Source organism: Xiphophorus couchianus, chromosome 8 (assembly GCF_001444195.1).
Source record: "Xiphophorus couchianus chromosome 8, X_couchianus-1.0, whole genome shotgun sequence".
Lineage (NCBI taxonomy): Eukaryota > Metazoa > Chordata > Actinopteri > Cyprinodontiformes > Poeciliidae > Xiphophorus > Xiphophorus couchianus.
This window is the reverse complement of record NC_040235.1, coordinates 15,648,168-15,668,235: the sequence shown is the minus strand read 5'-3', so window position 1 is coordinate 15,668,235 and position 20,068 is coordinate 15,648,168. Positions and strand designations below refer to the sequence as shown.

At 39.6% G+C, this 20,068-nt stretch overlaps 1 protein-coding gene across 1 annotated transcript; it reads right to left on the bottom strand.

The window, feature by feature from the left end:
* Nucleotides 1-432: 432 nt before the first annotated feature.
* ermp1 (endoplasmic reticulum metallopeptidase 1) lies at nucleotides 433-18,356 on the bottom strand. The gene is made up of 15 exons (XM_028024845.1): nucleotides 18,002-18,356; nucleotides 14,425-14,729; nucleotides 12,438-12,565; nucleotides 12,212-12,317; nucleotides 11,054-11,200; nucleotides 10,849-10,941; nucleotides 8,958-9,170; nucleotides 8,642-8,862; nucleotides 7,777-7,951; nucleotides 6,795-6,985; nucleotides 6,465-6,617; nucleotides 6,146-6,348; nucleotides 5,948-6,063; nucleotides 5,657-5,820; nucleotides 433-4,538 (listed from the first exon to the last, which is right to left on the bottom strand). Exons 1-15 carry the CDS (start codon nucleotides 18,277-18,279, stop codon nucleotides 4,362-4,364), a joined length of 2,670 nt encoding a protein of 889 aa, XP_027880646.1. The 5' UTR covers nucleotides 18,280-18,356; the 3' UTR covers nucleotides 433-4,361.
* Nucleotides 18,357-20,068: the final 1,712 nt, after the last annotated feature.

Sequence of the window (20,068 nt, the reverse complement as noted above, 5' to 3'; positions counted from 1 at the left end):
TCTTTTCATAGCAAATTCCAAATTTAAATTTCCAGGTTTCTTTCTGCATTTGTAGTAAGAGTCTCAATATATTAATGTCTTATATTTAGGTCCCACAAATAATTAAACTCTGTTTTGACTTGGAGTTTAGCATAAGGCAGAACCACCAGCCCAAATATGACCAGAATTTATAATTCTCTACATAGCAAGTACTAAAATTGATCCTTCGATTTTTTTTTATTGTGTTTTGTGGCTTAAAAAACGAGATCCTGATGGTCAGTCTGTTGTATGGATAAAACCCAACATTTCAAACACATTGCAGTGCCTAAGCTGCTGAAGGTCACGCATCACACATTTCTACGTTTTTCAGGGACATGCAGACTCCACGCAGGGCGCTTTAACCCGGAACCTTTTCACTACCAGCCACGATACTAAAATAAAAACACAAGCAGACAAAGTTAGAAGCATTTTAATTTCTGTACAAGTGCTACTTTAGTTCAACCATTTTGCATATTGTAAAATCTCATCTTCTCAACAGATAGAAACCCAGTTAACCAGATCAGTCCCACAAAACATCACCGCTGACTGATAAGACTAACATTTGTCTTATTGGTGATGAAAATGACCCATCTTCCTGTTAACGTTCAGAACATTAAAAAAAAAAAAAACAAACATGAGTGAACAATTTAGGTAACAAAAAAAAGTCTTGAAATCAGTGACATTAAGACATTTCAGTGAGTACAGTTGATTTCTCAACGATGACAATAAAGCTACATCCAAGTGTGAGGTTGTGCAGAATACAACACACACAGACTCAGTGCTTGGTCAGTTTTATTACCTCATCGGCTCAAATTTTAAAGTTCAATTTCTCAAGGAAACCTTTTCATTCGTCTTGCACAAGGCTTGTGAGCAGCTGTGGTCAAACAGTGGGAGCATCAGCAGCACAGGAGGAGGAAATGTCACAACTTTCATGTCTAACATTCTCGTATTTAATATCAAAACACCTTGAAATACTCTGGACCTCTGAATATGTTCACAGAAAATAAAGGAATGATTTATTTAACAGCTTGTTTATGCTTTCAAATCTCAACTAGGTCTAGAAAAATATTGACTTTCAGTAGATTTTTTTTCTTTAATACTGCATATGGACTTAAACTATTAACTAAATTAGTAGATGTTTGCCGTTTAAGTCCACCTACATCACATCTGGCGTCTAATTTTAACACAATAGATGGTCACAAGGAGAAAGTTGTAATGTTACCCAAGACGTCAAATATCAGAAGGTGTTTCCGACTGATCAGAGGATAACCCCAACGTTGACAAATCAACCTCATTTGGGTATTTTAATTGTCTATTTTAGTTTGTTTTTCCCACAAAGTGACCCGATTACACAACATACAACTAATGTTTGAATGTCTTCTCATATGAAATAGTGAATGTCATTTAGAACAGGATTACCTCTACCTATGTGGGGCATGAAATCAGTTTCAACGTGTGTTGAGGATTATGGTGGTGGCAGCATCATGGCAGAATGGTGCAAAGAAAGGAGCCTTTGAAGCAGGATCTTTCTTGTCTTTTTCTATGCTAATGTTCAACTTGTTTAAACTTTAGACATTGACAATGGCGTTCCAGAAGCTTCCACTTTCTTTTAGCCAATTCCCCTTCATCTGAAGAGGACAGTTTGGGTTAGATCATTGAAAAATGGGCACAGCTCCATGTTGCAGCTGGAAAATCATCCCAAACTTACATCAATGCTTCTGGAATGGATGTGCAGCGATTCCTGGTGACAACGGATTTACTTAAAAGCCAGGAAATTGTACACTTTACCTATTTCAGCCAAGAATAGTAGTCAAGAATGCAGACAGAATTGAGCCAAATGCCAAATGATAGTGGTAAAACACAAGAGATTTGTCCAAATATTAGTAGGGTGTATGCCCAAAATTCATGAAATCATTAAAACAAAAAAACTGAAATACTGATAATGAATTTAGGTAAGTTTGTTAGTATGTTTCAGGACTTTGTTATGATGAGGGGAAGAACAGAGCTTTAACTGTTCCAGAGCAGCTGGGTAAAACTTTTAAGCACATCTCATTACGTTTCTATAAACCATCAAAATTTATTAATTTGTTGTTTCCATTCCTCAAATAATAGAATAAACTCAATCTGCTGCAGAATGCCATGTGTTGCAGGCAAAACAACTTCAACATGAACTTAGGGGAGAGATTTTAATCTCCAAGATTTGCAGACCAACTAGAATCTCTAAAACTTTCTGTGCCTCCTTTGAAAGCAGAAAACTTAAGGCCTCCTTCTGTCCTGCCATCTATTCTGCATGAAAGCAGCTAAATGAACAAAAATAAATCACATTTCCCAAAGTTTCAGCTCGAATCCACCTCAATTACACCAAAGGTGGAGGCAACAGATCAGTGCATGATCTCTATGAATGCAGGACTTGATGAGATTCAGATCATTTAGTTTATATCTCTATAAAATCACCAGCTAAATATTAACATTCAATGTAGAACAGGTTCAATAACTAACGGTGTTGATCACTATGTCTCAAGGTTAAAGCGGCTGTTAATAGCTGGGTTGTTGTTCAGACAGATGATCCTCCACAATTAGATAAAACAGAAACAACTTAAACAAAAACATCGTACAGGCTTCCTTTAGCAGCACCAGTGGATTTTTGGTTTACATTCACACACACCTTATGTCCTCTAAAGTTTAATTATGGTCAGGTCACAGCAGGTTATTTCAAATTAACAACAGGATTTAAGATTTGCATATGAATGTTTACGGTCATTTTCGATGAGGAGCTGAAACAAGCCAACAAACATCCTGTAGATCTTTCTCGGCAAAAAAAATGAATCTGCATGACAAAGAAATGTCAAATATTATATGACAAGTCATATAATATTGTCATAGAGAAGCTCTTTATTCTCTATGACAAGTCATATAATATTTGTGGATTTTAACAAAATGCATCAGATCCTATCTAACAATTACGCTGAATTATATGTGTTCCATAAAATATACGGCCATTTTTAGAAAGATAAAATTAAAAAGGAATATAATTTAATTTCTTAATTTCAGGAATCTACAAAGTGAAAAATTTGCCACATAAAAATTTTAAGTAATGACTTTTTTACCTTGAATAACTGTGGAGCTACTTATTAAAAGTTGCAATCCATCAAATCTAAAATTAGTGAACAAATTATGGTAAAATAGTGAGGAGCAAAGGAAATGAAATTAAAACAAAGAATGTTTTTGCTGTAGTGTTTCCTAATTAAATGTGCAAATTTGTATGAAGCTCACTAAACTTTCGCCATTCTATTAAAGAACTTAATTAGATTATAACTAATATGCATAACTTCCTCGTTGCTTAGATTCATTTGGAGCCAGAAAGAGACAACAGAACAACCAAGTGGAACAAAACAAATCCAGTTAAGGAAAAGAAAGTCACTGGAACTGCTGCAGACCCCATGAAGGCTAATCAGATTTAAGAAAAGTAACATTAAAGCAAGATGAAATGTTAATAAGCATCACTTCGGTGTGGAACAGAACAGGAGAGCTTTGTTACTGAAAGACTCCAGGAGCACATTTTAAAAGAAAATAGAAACAAAGAAGGGATTCTCTTCATTTCTTTCTTCCTCTGTTAAATCCATCATCTGAATATCTTTTCTAGTGAACCTTTAGAAACACTGACACCTCGGTCAGTTCTTTATGATTTTGCTGCACGCCTTTTAAAAGCTTGAGCAGATATTAACATTTCTCATTTAAACCTGTGGATGTTTTTTGCTTTAAATCTGCAGGACAGGAAGGAACAATAAGCAGTTTCATGGTTAGTCGTCGGGATTTGCAACATACATTTGATGGAGTGCACGATTAACTCCTTTTGTTTTTTTCATTTAATAAAAAGAAGCTGACATGAGAGCAGGTTTGCGTCTCCCCGTCAGGACAGTACAGACATCTGCAGCCGATCCAGAGGCACGTTTAGTGTGACGGCAGCCCGGGAGGTTTGCTGGTAAACAGAGCGGCTTACACATGCGATGTGAATCAGCGCTTGCGTGTGAGAGGGACGAAACGTGAGGGAAGAAGAGTGAGAGTGTGGAAATCAAAGGCACAGCTGAGTACAAAAAAAAGAAAGAAGAAAAATCAAAATTAAGACTCCTTTGTTTCACTAACCCAGTAAAGAGCACGAGGCTTGTGGTGGCCTGAGCGCCGATGCTGTTCAGTCAGCCGCTCAGCCCGCCGACACAGTGATGGAGGTCTCTCTCTCAGGCAGGGCGGCACGCAGCGCGGGTATTAGTGTATAAGGCAGCAGATTGGTTCTCTGAGCTGTCTCAGTGGGCCGTCGCCGCTCCTCTGTTTCAGTAGCGATGTCCTCAGTACCGGTACATGTCGTAGGTACTGACCCAGGATGAGGGGAAAGCCCAGACGGGAAACTTCCGGAGCATTTCCTCCAGCTGAGCAGTCCGTCGGTCTTCGCCGAAGAAATAGTGCGTCGATATGGCAACAGAGATCATCCCCTCAGGGCCGGCTGGATCTGGTTCTGTGGGGGGCTGACAGAAAATAAAATTATGAGTCTCACGGCACTGGTATGGAGGCAGGAACCGAACGCAAACCTACAGCTTCATCATTACACTGAGCTGCCTTCTCTTTATTCTCTTTTTGTACTTAAAGATAACCTATTATGATGCCTTGAACAGGCTAAGATAACTCTATCTCCATCACATATTTTTGCACAAAATCCGTCTTTAATAATGAGATTTCAGTCTGCTTGTTTCTTCTTCCTGTTTTGAGCTCCTTTCAGGATGAAAGTCACTTTAAATTCAAATAAGCTGCAGCTGGCCACGCCCCCCGACTCAACGTTTACATTTACATATAAAAAAGGCTGCAAACAATCTTTGACAAGCAGATGTAGAGCCTCCTGCACAACCAACAAGACTGCAGCAACTGGTTGGTTTCTGGATTGTAAGTCATCAATAAAGCACTTGTTTTTTCCAGCAGCCATTGTACAAAGCATTCAGTGGTAAAACCAGCTGACCAAACGTCATGGAGCTTCACTTTGCTAGGCTGCTAGGTAACGGGCTGGGCTTTGCCTGTTTTTAGAAGCAAAAAAATGCAAAATGTGAATTTTGCATAACATGTCCCCTTTAAAGACTTTCATGTGACAATAAATCTATGTATTTACACACATTTTTCAGCATGAGCTAATCCCCCACAGACTTTGCTAACTGAGGCCTTAAGACATGCTTGGCAGAAATCCAGAAATGTCCAGAACTTAAACAGTAAGAGCGTTCTCTGACAGAAAGTAGAACATCCTACTGTCAAACTTGTAACACATTAAAAGTAGTTAACAAATTACTGTACTGAGATCATATTACTAATCTGAAAGGGGAGATCTTTAGGTCTTCTGACTCAGACTTGGGTGAGAAAATTGATACAACTCATTTCTTTTTACCACAGTGTTAAGTTGCTTTTGATAATTCCTTTCAACATCAGGCAACATTCAGCTTAATAGAGCATTACCGCCACCAACTGGTAAGAAAGTGTGAACCAAATGTTGCCAAAAAACTTCCCATCAAGACATATGTAGCTGATATTCGAAGTCAAACCTTCAGGGCTTTCTAATGACGTGCTAAAACAAAATGGAGGAGTAGTTTGTCATAGACGGTACCTGTATTTCAAACCAAAAGGTCCATTTAGCGGCATCGAGGCCGTGGGAATAGAAGACAAAGTATTCTCCGTTCAGGTCAAACTGAGGCGTCCCGTCACCGAGAGACCAGGTGGACAGACTGGCTCCTCTGTGAGGCATCAGATACAGAGACATGTGGCTGGGCCCTGAGTGAGACATAAGGGACAAAAGGACACACTCTTACCTAAAATGCTCACAAGTTTCCAAATAAATGACTAAATATTTTGTTAACACCTTCTCTAGTTCAGTTCTTCACTCTAATGTGCTTTTTACCTTTGACACTGAAAGTCATCTTGACAGTTCCCCAGCTCGTCTCCTCCTTGGACATAAGGCTGAAATCCACCGGAGAACCAGGAGACACTTCCGGGGCGGGAAGGTACCAGTTCTTCCTGTAAACACACCAAAGCTTTCTGTGGAGTCAAGCCGAGGACACGGAAACAAGCGGTGTGCGGTCAAGTCTGTCGCTCTGACCTGCTGAGGAACTTCACAGGCAGGAACCAGGGGTAACCGCAGAAGGGTCGGTCCTCTCGGCAGCGGGTTCGGATGCTGTCGTTGATCTCGGGGATCTGAGGAGTGATGTGCTGAACTGCGGTGAAGTCGAAGCTGTTGATCCAGATGCCAGAGTCTCTGCTCTCCACCTGGCCCTGCAGGTTGTAGAAGGTCCGAGTCGTATGCTGCAGAGAGACGGAGTTGCAATCAGGGGTGGAGAGTTTTATCGTGCAAATAAAATTTGTCCTGGCAGTTTTTTAAAATATTATCTGTAAACAAATTTGCTTTATGACTTTAGAACCTGCAGGAATATCCTCTTTGGCCGGGGGCTGTTTGGATTCCCGGAGTAAGGAAAGAAGAGGCCGGCGGACACCAACAGGAACATAACAACGAACAACGACCCCAGAGCTGCCAGGATCCACTTAGTGCTCCTCACCAAATAGACAAAATGCAGCTGAAAACAGAAAATATGTGTAGTAAAGTAAAACCAACATTCACCACAATCTTTCAAAAATCATTAAAAAAACGAGGGCTTATTTAAAGCAAAGTAAGTAGAAATTTAAGATTTTCTGTTTGGAAGATAAGATAGATTCTTCGGTTAAACATTCTGGATTTCTGAATAAATACTTACAAAGTAAGAGGAGAGGAAAACGATTGCCAAAGTGACCAAAGAGGCCATCACCACCTCAGGGGGGATCTCTGTGCCGCTGCGGCCCATGATGGGGGTGAAAATCTCAAACACCACCCAGATGAGGAACATGAAGTGGAGATAGGGAAGCGCCAGGCCCAAAAGATACAGGCTGCTGTACTTCAGTGATGCTCCTGGAGGACGAAAGGCTGTTTGTGAGAAAGTTCAGCTGCCTTTTAATGTCTATATCCAAAAACCAGGCTGATTTTTTTCATCTCAGTTGTTTCTGTAGACCTTAATAAAAAACTACATCTCAGTTTGCTTAATTTTTTTTTCAAGACAAGTTCTGGCACCATTCATATGAACAACATCCCTCTGCAACACCCTATGTGGCATTTATGCATTTATGTGGCATAAATGCCACATAAACTTGACTAAAGTGTTGACAAAATGTTTAAAAAAAACATTGCAAGATTGAAAAAAAATCTAGGATATGTATTGTTTTGTGGCATTATACTCTAAGTCCTAATGTGACATTAAGTCAAATAGGACTGTAGTCAAATTTTTTTCAAAATAATGGCCACTGAAATGCTGCAATGCAGAAGGTCCTGCAGAAGGCAGTGAGGGAGCTGAGACGGTCATTTAAGAGCTTTTAACTGTTTTTAATCAAATCAAAGAACAATCCACACAATATCTGGAGTGACAAAGAAAAACATGGCACTATCCCTCCCCTACATGTTGCTGTGCACCACTGGTTAAGCAGTTGAAAGATGGCTACTACACTTTTCAATTACAAGACAAATTCTGGTCAATTTGTCTAAACTAAGTTAGCGATACCTATCACTCTTCTTAAGGTGACACTGTTTTAAAACTACAGCTGACAAGCTGTGTTTGTTACGTCGTTGACTGCAGGCCATAATTCACGTCCAAATCTGCCAGAGAATTTTGTTCTTAAATATCGCCGAAATGAGTTGCAAATGTTTACCTCTGTGTTTAAATTCCTTTGTCAGCAGAAGCCTGGTGACCAGGGGGAAGGCCACCATCAGCATGGGAACATAGGCTGAACACAGACCCCGCTGGGTGAGCCACACCAGGCTGCAGCACCAGAGCAGCAAGCTCACATCAAAATACAGATCGCCCAGCTCCACCAGACGGACGCCCTGAGTGAGACACACACACACACACACACACACACACACACACACACACACACACACACACACACACACACACACGGTGCTCAGCTCTGATGTACCAATTCACACCTGGGAGGTTGGAAAAATATGCAGGCAGTTTTGGTTCAGAATGTTTCCTTCACTGCCACTTAGAAAACTCTAAGTTTTTTTTAAACTTAAGAGAGTTACTGGCTGCAGAAACTCATCGCTCGGCACGCTCAGAACCCTCCTCACTCAATCTTCCTCAACTTCGCCGAGAAGATTTACAAGAGAAGCAAGTGATGGATGGAACATTGCAGGAAAGAATTGTAACTAAGGTGTAAGAATCAAAAGAGAGAAGTGTCAAACTGATCTGAGCTGAACAGGAATATTTAAGTAGCTTTTCAATGAGTTATAAATGACTGGTAATATTCATCATATTGCTAATTTGCTATTACTTTATTATTATCATTGTTAGCAGTAATAGTAGCATTGCTTCATTATAATCAGTAATGTCAAACTAAGAGTTTTTATGTATTTATTTATTGGGTTTTTTTCTAATTATATAATGCTTTTTTTATTTCTTTCTCATTTATGACAATCAAGACTCCACTGCACATTTGGTTTTGTTTCTGTCTGTTCACCCAATTTTAATGCCTTTAAAAAAAGAAAACATAAAGCTATCTGAATACTCACTCCGTAGTATAGGTTTTTGGCCAGTGTGTGGATGAGAATCATTTTCCCGGTGGCTGCAGCTCCATACAGGCAGATGGCAGCATAAAAGTGAGTGTACCAAAACATGGAGCGTCCCAGCAGAGTGATCAGAAGAGCAACAATGAGCACCAACAGCAGAGTGACGAACCAGCCCAGCACCGCTACACCCGTGGCACAGGCCAGGTCCCGAACATAACGCCCACCTTGAAGAGATTTAGAAAAATATCATAAGAAGAGAAACACAAACTTGTCCAGGGACTGACAGAACGTTTCTTCCACAAGAGATAACTAGACCTGCCTCGATTGCCGGGCAGAGACGCCTTCTTGGCTAAATACAGGAAGGTGGCTGCAGCAACCATGTAGTTGATGATGGTGCCAACGCGAGCTGGATAGGCAACGGCAATCACCCCCAATAGGTCAAAAAACACCATGTTCCCATGGCGATACTCTGAGGAGTCCGCCAGCTTCTCTGACGTTACCAGGTGCTTCAAAACAGCCAAGATGTTGTCACCTAGAAGCAGGAGGAGCGTACAAAAGTAGTCAGCTCACAATCCAAACAGATAATGTAGAAGTCCATGCATGTTTGAGAAAGAGGCAAATTAGTTTTCGGTAGAAAGCTGAGCAGAACATCTACTTTATAGCGTAGATGTGAAGTCGGGTTCACTGCATTTGGTCCAGGTAAATTAACAAACACAAAAAAAACGATCTAGATTGTAGTTTAGATTTCTCTCCTCTTTACTCCAAATAGGAGGTCTGAAATCAGTGAAACCCATTAAAGAGGTTTTCATGTTTCTTGTTAATCATTCCTGTGTTGATTTGATCCTAGAACCTTAATGACTAACCAAGTTCCCCTTGATTATTTCCACAATGTCATTCCAGTAGAAATGAAACCATAAACTCTGAATCTTCTGTTCAAATTGTTGCACCTCCTAGAAAGTTAAACTTTTTATCAAATTAAAGGTTGCTTTGTAATTAATAATTATGTATAAAGTTATAAAGGATGAATACATTAAAACGTTCAATGTAAATCAAACCAACTTGGCCATCTACAAACAACGCTGCCACAATCCTGCAACTTTCCTGAATATTCTCTGTAAAACACAGCTTCATATCCACATACTAGATTAATTCTGAAAAAAAAAAAAAAACACTTTCTCACATATAGGTTTTAAAATTCCTCAGATTTACCTAAAAAAATAAATGGAGAAAACGAGTCGGCGCAGGAGGGTGAAAACGCATGCGGCGTTGATTATATTGCGCAATGGCAGCACATCAGCTGATTTATGAGACAACAGAAAGTCACACAGTTTAGCACAGACCTCTGGTTACATCACGAAGAAGTGTGTAGGGGTGTGTGTGTGCGCGTTTGTTTGATACTTGTAATGGTTTCCGTTATCCTGCACTGCCTCGAAGTCGACAACCACGCATTTGAAACAAAGCTGCATTGTTCTTCTGCCTGGTAGGCTCGCTGTAGTCAACAACTGAGACTACAACATTTTCTTGTTCCTTTAGCTCTTTCTCTGTGTACCTGCAGCCACAGCTTCTCTTTCTCAGAATAAATAACCGAGATTACAAAAATAACTACATCTTCGAGAATGTTCATTTTAATCAGTTAAACATGCTTCTGCAGAAATGCATTAGAAGAAACACAGATCCATTTTAACTACAACTACAGAACATAAAAGCACTTCCAGCTTTTCACTTTGTCTGCCTCCTTGTTTCAAAAAAACAACCACAAGCTAGCGGTGCATCGTCCTAACCCTTCACATTCTAGAGCTCTTGCTCCTTCACACACTAAAAATACACGCCTGCTCTCTCCGAAATCTTACTTTCCTCTCTCCAATAATTTATGCCTTTCAAGTTGAGCTGTTGTGTGGAGGAAGAGGAGGAAGATGCCCAGTGGTTGCTGAGAGAGATAGGATGGATGCCAAACTTCTTCGGTCGTTAGTGCTGACTGGCTGCATTTTCTGCTAAGTAAAAGCCGGAACAAGTCAGCAGCACAGAAGCACAAAGTAAATGAGGTTTGTATCTTTTAGGTTCTCAGAGGAAGACATCAGAAGTTAGGGGCAGCACATATGAGCTGGAGTGATTCGTCATTATAAACAGCTTTAAGCCCACCAAATCCACTAGCCTGAGAACATATTATTGGTTATATTTTTGGATGGATAGAGGTGAAATCAGATCCATACCGGCTCTCTGGATGGAGTCTGTCAGTATTCTGTTGGCCGTGTCGTATTTGGTGTGATAGATAAAACCGTTTTCAATGAACGCAAGATCGATGCCTGTAAGAAACAAAAAGGATAAAAATCAACGAATCCAACTGGTGCGTTTGAAAATGTAAGAGCTTTCATTGACTTCACAGATCATCTAGTTCTGCACTGTGGCTGGTCTTACCTGGGATGTTTCCGAAGTCCCTATAAATGCGGAAGTCTGTGTCAGAGGGAATGACACCACTCTGAAAGACCTCCTGTCCGACCACCGAGGCGAAGGGGTGTTTGGCTGCATGAACGTAAGCCTGGACAAGCCACGGGTTCTCCGGCCCTAACGGTGATAACAATGCAAGAAACCCAAGATCGTCTGTTTTTATTGCGTCAATTATTGGGGATCCACTTTGCTACTCTAATATGGCAAAAATTATAGTACATTTAAATTTACTTTAAATTTACATAATTTCTTTTAAAAACATAAATATTACCTATTAAACATTAAACCAAAATCTTTGTTGTTCCCTTTTCCCTTTGCTTTCTCATCATTTTAGACCTTGAATAACTAAACATGTGGCCGACTTACTGCAAATGAGTTTAAATCATAATGGCGCCTGGGAAGAGTATTCACAAACCTGAACTTTTTCATATATGAAAATGAAATATGGATGACAAGGAGGTTCAAGGAAAACTATACACAATTTTTTAACATTTCTGGCACATTTGTGCAAAATTAAACCCATTACCATCAATAGCTTTCAGAGTCACCTAATTAGTGAATAGGGTTCACCTGTGTGTAATTTCATCCATGACTCTGCTAAAGAAAAGTCAAACGGCATAATCCTGCCACCGCCGTGATGCATTCAGGGTGATGTTCAGTTCCAAACTTTCCTACAACTTTCTCTCTGGTCAATCTGCTGCGTTCCTCGTTCTTCATGATGCCGTTTGTTCATTATTTTCTCCAGCAAACCTCTGGGGTTCACAGAACAGATAGATTTACACTGAGATTAAATTACACACAGGTTTACTCTTCACAGACTAGGTGACTCCTGAAGGCGACTGGTTCCACTGGATTTCCTTTAAAGGTGTCAGGGGAAAGTAGGATTTTTTAAAATATATATATACTATAAATGTATGTGCTTCCTCATATTTTTTAAAATAAAACCTTTATAAAATACATTAAGGCTTGCAGCTCTAAAGGGACACAATATGGAAAAGATCAGAGAAAAGAAAACATTTTGAAATGTTAGAATAAAGAAAGAGCAGCACAAATACATGCATGTATATTTCAAACACTTCATAAACTGGAAGAAAATCATCAGTTTCTTAAGTATGAATCTTTCCATACCTGTCTGGAAAACAACTTCCTTGCCGCCAACGCCCGCAGCCTCCAAGTTAATGAAAGCACGAACTTGTTTGGCCCAGGGATGCTGGGTAATAAAACCATGACTGGCCTGAGATAAAAAATAATTTACAAGAGGGAAAGATAGAGATAACTGAGACAAGAAAGATAAAACACGGCCAAATGGCTTAGAGTTAGTGCCAAGTTTTGCCACTCATGTTGATCATTTCACCTGCAGGACATTTTCCTCGGCTCCATTGAAGAGGAAGACAACGCCGTGGTGGAGAGGAGTGGACTGGTTGGCCAGAGAGTGGAGGACTTCCAGCATCACAGCGCAGCTCACCGCATCATCACTGGCACCTGAAATGAAAAGATGAGCTCATGTACTGCAGGAACAAAAACAACTAGGCAAATGTTTATACTAGAAAACAAATGCAGGAAGCCCTTCATAAAAAAAAGGGATGCAACTGTATATCATGCAAATAACTTGTTTTACGACAGACAACAAGGATGGGAGGTGATAACTGAGACGCGCGGGACAAAGACATGGCCAGAACAAGTTCAGCTAAAACATACAGTGTGTATCGTCATCAGGAAACAAAGGAATCAGAGCAGGAAGAAAGTGAAGCAGCATGTGACAAGAGCGTGTGATTCAGACAGATTAGACCGACAAACGGTAAGGAACAAAAGTTAAGAAATAAAAGGAAAAAAAAAGTGAAGTAAAGGTCAGATGCATCATGTGCTCCAGCTTTCTAGAGTGAATCTGTGTGTTAGGAGGTGGGGGCAGGGTGAAGCTGGTTAACTGAATGTCTGTCCTGCTTTCTGCTCCTGCCACTAATTTATTGCTCCTCATTCCAGAGAAGCTCTGCTCTCTACTACACAGATACATAAAACGGTGTAGTAGACGGTTCACGTGCGTCCACTGGCTCTTTGTTCATCTTTATTATTATTAGAAATCCCAGGGTATCAGATTCTGTGGACTGTGTGCTCCTGATGTATATTTATTTTTCTGGCCCACACCTATTGCACGTATTTTTTCCCCCCACCACTGAAGTTGTGTTGATCTAAGAAACTATTGTTTCTTCAACTTGCTCAGAGGGTGTGGAGGGAAAAATACTGCAGACTTCCTGCCTGGTAACACCTCGATTTCTCTCCACACTCAGAAAAAGGAGTAAGGTTTTCTGATTAGATGAACCTCCGTCGTCTCTACCTGCTTATCCTTCGAGTGTCAAGGGGGTTAGTGGAGAGGAAACTGCAGTGTCTATCTCCAGCAAAATTGGAAGATGATTTTTTTCATCCCATGCATTGACTCTCCATAACTATAAATAATCTGTCCTAGTAGTATTTGGCCTTTTTCAGTAAAAAGCTAATAGATGCATACCAAAAGTGCTTTGGCATAAGGCATGTGCAGCTGTAGCTCAGCGCTAACATATAAACACAGGGGTTAGTTTGGAGGCTTTTATTGTAGCACAGAAAGCTGAAACTGAAACTGGGAGACATTTTAGATATCCAAAATAAGCAAACAACTGAAACAACAAATAAAATGGATACTGAATCTCTGTACACAAAACCGGCTTCAAAAAAGGGGCTAATTGAAACTAATGCGCCAGACTGAAGCCCTTTGTCAACCGGTTTTTGGCAGAAAGAGGGAGAGAGACAAGAAAAACAATCAATCATTCAAATACAAAGTATCAAGCTTGTTTTAAGTTATGCAGTTATGCAATTAATTATCAGTTACTGCAACAAGCATAAAAATACATAATAGAGACAAATAAATATTTGGATATGTGAGGTTTATTGATATTTTTATCAGTTTAGATAGTTAAATAAAAATGAAAAAATAAAATAAAATACTAATAATTTCTGAAATTTTTGTTCAACCACTCATTCCCATCCCTATTTAAGAGGACGGCATAGGACAACTTCTGAAATCCCCTCCTTAATCTTTAGGTGTGTCTCGTTAATCAACAGACATTTTTAATCACACATTAGTCTCGCAACGTAGAAGTGCGCTGAGACAGGACGGATTACTGAGCTAAAGTTTTTTTACACCCCGACGGTTCTCAATAGATCAGGTTTTAAAGGGATCGGCAGGGAAGCACCTGTCAAGCGTTTAACAGAAAGTAAAAGACGTGTATTTTTTGATGCATGTCTGATTGTGCCAATGTGCGTTTCCCATCAGTTTTGGAAAGAAAACAGACCAGCTAATGAGTTTGTACCTGGGCTGTTGGCCACGGTGTCAAAGTGACAGTTGGCGAGCATGAGGTGCTGGGCTCCATGTTTGGGCTCAAGCTTCACTGCGATGTTGGTGATGCGGTCGTAGAAACTCGTGAAGCCTCCTAGAAAGTCAATGGAGAAGGAACCGGTGGGGCGCTGGACGTCCACGGTGACCTGGTGAGGCCCCGCTGCCGTCCTCGCCCGGATGTCCTCTATCTGCTCCAATAGGTAGCCCACCGTCAGGACCTCGTTCTCCTGGCTGCCGACGGGCCGAGGGCCGACGCCGGTGATCTGCTCCAAGTGTCGCCTAAAATAAAAGAGGAACAAGAGAAGAAAAGAGAGAGGTCACCATCAGGCATGAAAGGTCAAACTACTGCTCAGCTTGCTGAAATAGAGGCAGACTTTTCAGCAAGTCTGCCTCTATTGTTTATGTGTGTTTGCAATATAAACAACCAGAAGCAAACCTTTTAATTCAAGCTGTGTCTGACTCAACATTGTGCATTACGACAGAAAAAACATCCTAGAAACTGTGGAAGGATCTCATCACTCGCTATGAACAGAACAGTTAACTGATTTGTGTTTATCTCCATGATAAACTATGAAACAGAGGCTCCCATCATAAAAACAATTGGTTTTGAAATTAAAGTTAAAAAACGATTACCTGAGCTACATCCCGATTTGCTTCACGCTGATTATGGTAAGACTTATTTCAATATAAACAAGCCAAAAAGTAACGCTAAAATGTTCATACGTACAAGAAAATGGAAAACTTGATGTTTCTACTTATATTTTTGCCTAAACAAATAATTATGACTCTGTCAGACTCTGCCCACACCGGTACAAATCCTCCCAGATACAAGCAAGGTCATTTGCTGCACCTACAAGTAAACCTCCTTCATCAAACCGTGGGAAGTGAAATGCCATATTTCATCGCTTTCTATAAACAAAGTGTCAGAAGTTGATGTTACAGTTGCTGCTATGTGCTCTGCAGCATTTTAACAGTCCGAATTATATAAACTGGGACTTCCAGATTGCAGACAAAGAAGCTCATAGCTCTAAATCACTTCACATGCAGCACTAATTTATGCAGTGAGCAGCTAAATGATGGCAAATTCTTCTGCCCAGCACATTTTAAAAGCTCAACTCCAGCCCTGCTGACCTCAGATTTTGTGCCATAATCCCTGCAGCCCCCCACCCCTTCTAAATGGGGACTAAAAAACTGCACAGAGAGGCACTCTGATCTTTTAATCTGAAAAATGTCGCAGCTGCTTTTAATAAGCGAGATGCTTAACATGGTTTTACGCAGCCTGCCTGTTTTGTTGAACTGAAACAAAAACCAACAGCTGAAACATTCAGATAGGAGCCGCAGTGCTTTACAAAAGTATTCACAACCCTTTAACTGAAATGATTAATCACGATGAATCAATTACCGAAATGATCGCTTAATTGTTAACTGGAATAAAATGACTCAAAATAGGCAATTTACAAAAAAAAAAATCATTAGCAGTAATTAAGCCAAAACTGCACAAAATATATATACAATTTGCATTTAACATAAAAACACCTTAGTCTGCAAATATGTTTCAGCCAAAACTCCTCAAGTGGAATAGTTTTAGCTTCACCCTAAAGTCACTAAAGGTCACTAAAAGAATGCTATGCTTTTGTATTTCAGGCAATAAAATTTTTATATTCTTAGTTAAAACAGGAACTTTTTTTTTGCATCATTTAATATATTTCTAATGTTGCATAAAAAGTCTTAGGTGGTTAAATGAAAAATTTGTAGAGTGCTTTTGATCTGATTAATCAATTAATCATCAGAAGAATATAATATATAGTAATCATTAGTTGCAGTCCTATACTAGAACCACAAACTTCAGCATAACTTATTAGGGTTTGCTGTACTATTACTACTACTAACAGAGTAGTACTTCATTATGGAGTGGAATGAAAAGGAAACAGAGCTACATTTGTATTCAGGTCTCCCTCTGTAGAAACAAAATTCAGTGCAGCAGCAAATCTTTCAGCGTATGTCTCTTCCAAGTTTGCATATCTACAAAATAGCAGTCAGATTATGTAAAGAGCATCTGTGAATATAATTTTCAGGTCTTACAGCAGATGACTTATTTTAAAAAAGGGATTTCAGTCTGGACTTTAAATGGATCCTTCTGCCACATAAATCTGTTTTATTCTAAACTCTTCAATTGTAGCTCTGGCTGTGTTTGTCCTGCTTCAAGTCACTGCAGTTGCAATTCTCCTGAAGTCAATGTTCTCTTTAAGGAATGCCCTGTTCTCAGCTCCATCCGTCTTCTGTCAAGTTTGATAAGATTTCCTGTACCTGCCGCAGTAAATCATCCACACAGCATGTTGCCACCACCGTGGCATCATGCTGGTGGTGGTGATCAGGGGAAGTGTGTTCAGTGTTACTTTCTTCCCTGCATAACCTTTGTCCACATTTGCTGCGTCTCCTACGAGGCTTGTGGAGACATTCAAACAGGATTTACTGCCGTTCTCTTTATTCAATTGCTTTTTTCCTTTGCCATAAACCCAGATTTTTCAGAAAAATAAATGTCTTGTCAAAATATTTCCTCATCTAAAGCAGTGAAATTGAGCCTCCAGAGTTACTAAGAGCCTCTTCATAGTTGTGACAAACTTTTCCGATTTCTGATTAAAAGTGATTTTCAAAATGTTCAAAGCTTTTTTGGGGGGATACTGTTTTGTCACCTAGCCCTACTTTAAACATTCCGACATCTTTACCCCTGAACTATCATTTGTGTTCCTTTGTCTTTCGTCTATTCTCCAACAAAGATCCACACACAACAGCTGTATTTATACTGACAATTAAAGAACAGACAGACAGACATTTGTCTTTTGCATTTACAAAAAACTGCATTCCATGTTACCCTGGAATGCAGTTGGTTGCGCCACAATTTATCCAGGGGCAATACAATAAAGTGGGAGGGGTAGACACGAATGCATGAAACACTCTCCAGATTTTGTTTGTAATAATATCAATAATAGCTAAAAGTGTTGTAATTCTTACATGCATCATTTTTCCTATTTCAAAATTATGCACTACTCTTTGGTTTATGTCATGATACCAATAAAATACAATAAACATATTAGATTTTCAGGTGTATTGCAAGATAAAATGATATGGACACCTTTGCAAGGCTTTATGTGTGCTCACATTTAGGTTATACTGTTTACTATTAATTAAATAAGCTGTGAAGATTATGACTTTTGCAGTTGCTAAATATTTGATGTTTAGCAATGATTTGCAACGCCACCTATTATATTTCCCTCCTATTACTTGCTGCAAAGATACTTCCTGCTTATATGACCAATCTTTGGTTATATATGTGACAGATTAAGTTAAAAGGTTGTTTCATCATTTTTCTACCCCGTCTGAAGCCCTTTTACCCTGTAAACACCTGTCCTCCCCTCTGCAGCTATAAGGTAAAGGTGGGCCCGGAAGAGAGGATCAGCAACACTTTCTGAGGTGGGTCTTTTAACTCGGACAAGAGGAAATGTTAACTTTATTTAAACATAAATATGACCTGGAATAAGCAGCAAACACACCTTGCTCTCTCCGCGTTAAACTCTCCGCTCGGCTTCCCGATGACAAGCTGCTGCAGCGACAGATGAACGAGTCCCCACAGCAGCAAAACAAACCCAGAGAGCAGCGCAGCCGCCAGTCCTTCCCGCAGTAAGAGCAGCCTCACTTCGGGCTTTCTCTTCGGGTCGCCGCTGTAGCCGTTATCCCCGCAGTTCCGGCCACAGGCTCCATCTCCGTCCTCCGCGCCGTAGCGCGGAGTCCCGGGGGGTTTTATTCTCCGGACGGCCGTGTCGCTTTCCATTTTCTCAACCAGCCGTTCATCTGCAGCTCACCGAAGCGGTTTCGCTCGGACGACCGACGGATCGCAGTGTGGGACAAATCGAACGGAGGGGGAGGGCGGCGCACGAATGCGCGTCAAAAAGAGGCAAATAGTATACTACTCCTACTGTACGGGAGATAACAATAAAAGACTAAACACTATCAAGTTCTGGCAAATGTTAAGATATTAGAAATCTCACTTCAACGTAAAATCGATACTTTGTGTTCTGTGTAAACATAAAAAATACTTGGGGAAGGTATGTTAGTTAGTTTTCCACCACAAATTTGGTGAGACAATTTTGACCTCTTCAAAGTTTGTCATATAATATCTTAAAACCTAACTCTGCTTTTAACGTTTGCAACTTTATCCCTGACCTTTCTGTTTTGTTCCTTGATCTTCATGTTAAAGTTTTTTGTCTACGTTTGTTGTTTTTTAACAAACTTCTGAGGCCTTCTCAGGAAAGCGGTGCTTATTCTGAGATCCATTTATGTGCAAATGGGCTCTGTTTGCAAATGAGTTGAATTGTAAAAGCAATTTTGTTAAAGTACACTACAATTAAAGGTAACAATGTAAAATGAGACAAATATCCATAGGAATCCAAATTATATTTTCAGAATTTTGTTTGAAAGAATGAAAAAATACATTTATATGTCACAGATATTAGCTACTTTGTTCAATTCTAAATACCAATAAAAAAGATTGAAGTTTGTTTTTGTAAAGTGACAAAATGTGAACAGACAAGGGGTTTGATTTTATGACAGAAGCCTGTGGGAATTTACAGTGCGTTGCAGTTTGTTGCATAATGTAACCACAAGATTTGCAGAGTAAATAAACTCCAGACATGGGAAAAAAGAAAAACTGAATAAAGGAGTAAAGGGGTAAGATTTAAAAGTTACAATTTCTCTTGGTCTTGTGGATGACCACACAGGCTGCACAAAGGACACACACACACACACAAAATAATGCTTAAAAAGAAAACAAAACTGAATTTAAAACATTGATTATCTCACAATGGAAGATAAAATAAAATACTGGTCAGTAATAATTAATCACCAAAACAAATCTGTATAAAATGACAAAACCCACTTAATAAACAGGCTGGAGTAACACACTGTTGCACTGTCCAAAATACTAGTTAATGTGGTATTTTGGACAAACAAACAAACAAAAAGACAGATGGGGGGGGACGTAGGTTTCCAAAATACACCGGTATGTGTGTGTAAGACAGCTACCATGTTCATATGGTAGCTGTCCATGTGTTCGGACCAATATGGCTCATTAGCTTATTCACTATGAAGGATAGTGGTGGTAGGCTCATGCTGTGCGGATTTAATTCTACACAATTAAGTTTTCAGTAATCACAAAATTAAGGGCAAAGTCCTACAATTTTACTGACCAACTTAATCCAAAATTAAATTACAGACTGACGTGTGCAATGGATCAACTTTAAAAAAAAAAAAAAAAACAGGATAAACTTTTATTATTACATAAAACGTTCTTGTCACTTTTAGATAATTTTTTTAACGCCCTCTGGTTAACAAAGCTAACCTCATAAACATAAAGAATTTGTTGTAAATACGACAACAATATACAGTAACGGTATTTATGATATTGGGTGTTTTCTTTACGATTTCTTTAGTACTTTTGGAAACAGTTCGGGGCAAAACTGTATTCTTATGGGCACTTAGTGACGTAAAGTAAGCTTTACGTGCCGACCTTTGAGTTAGCATGCTAGTAGCAGCTAGCGGATCAGTGTTTTTATATATATATA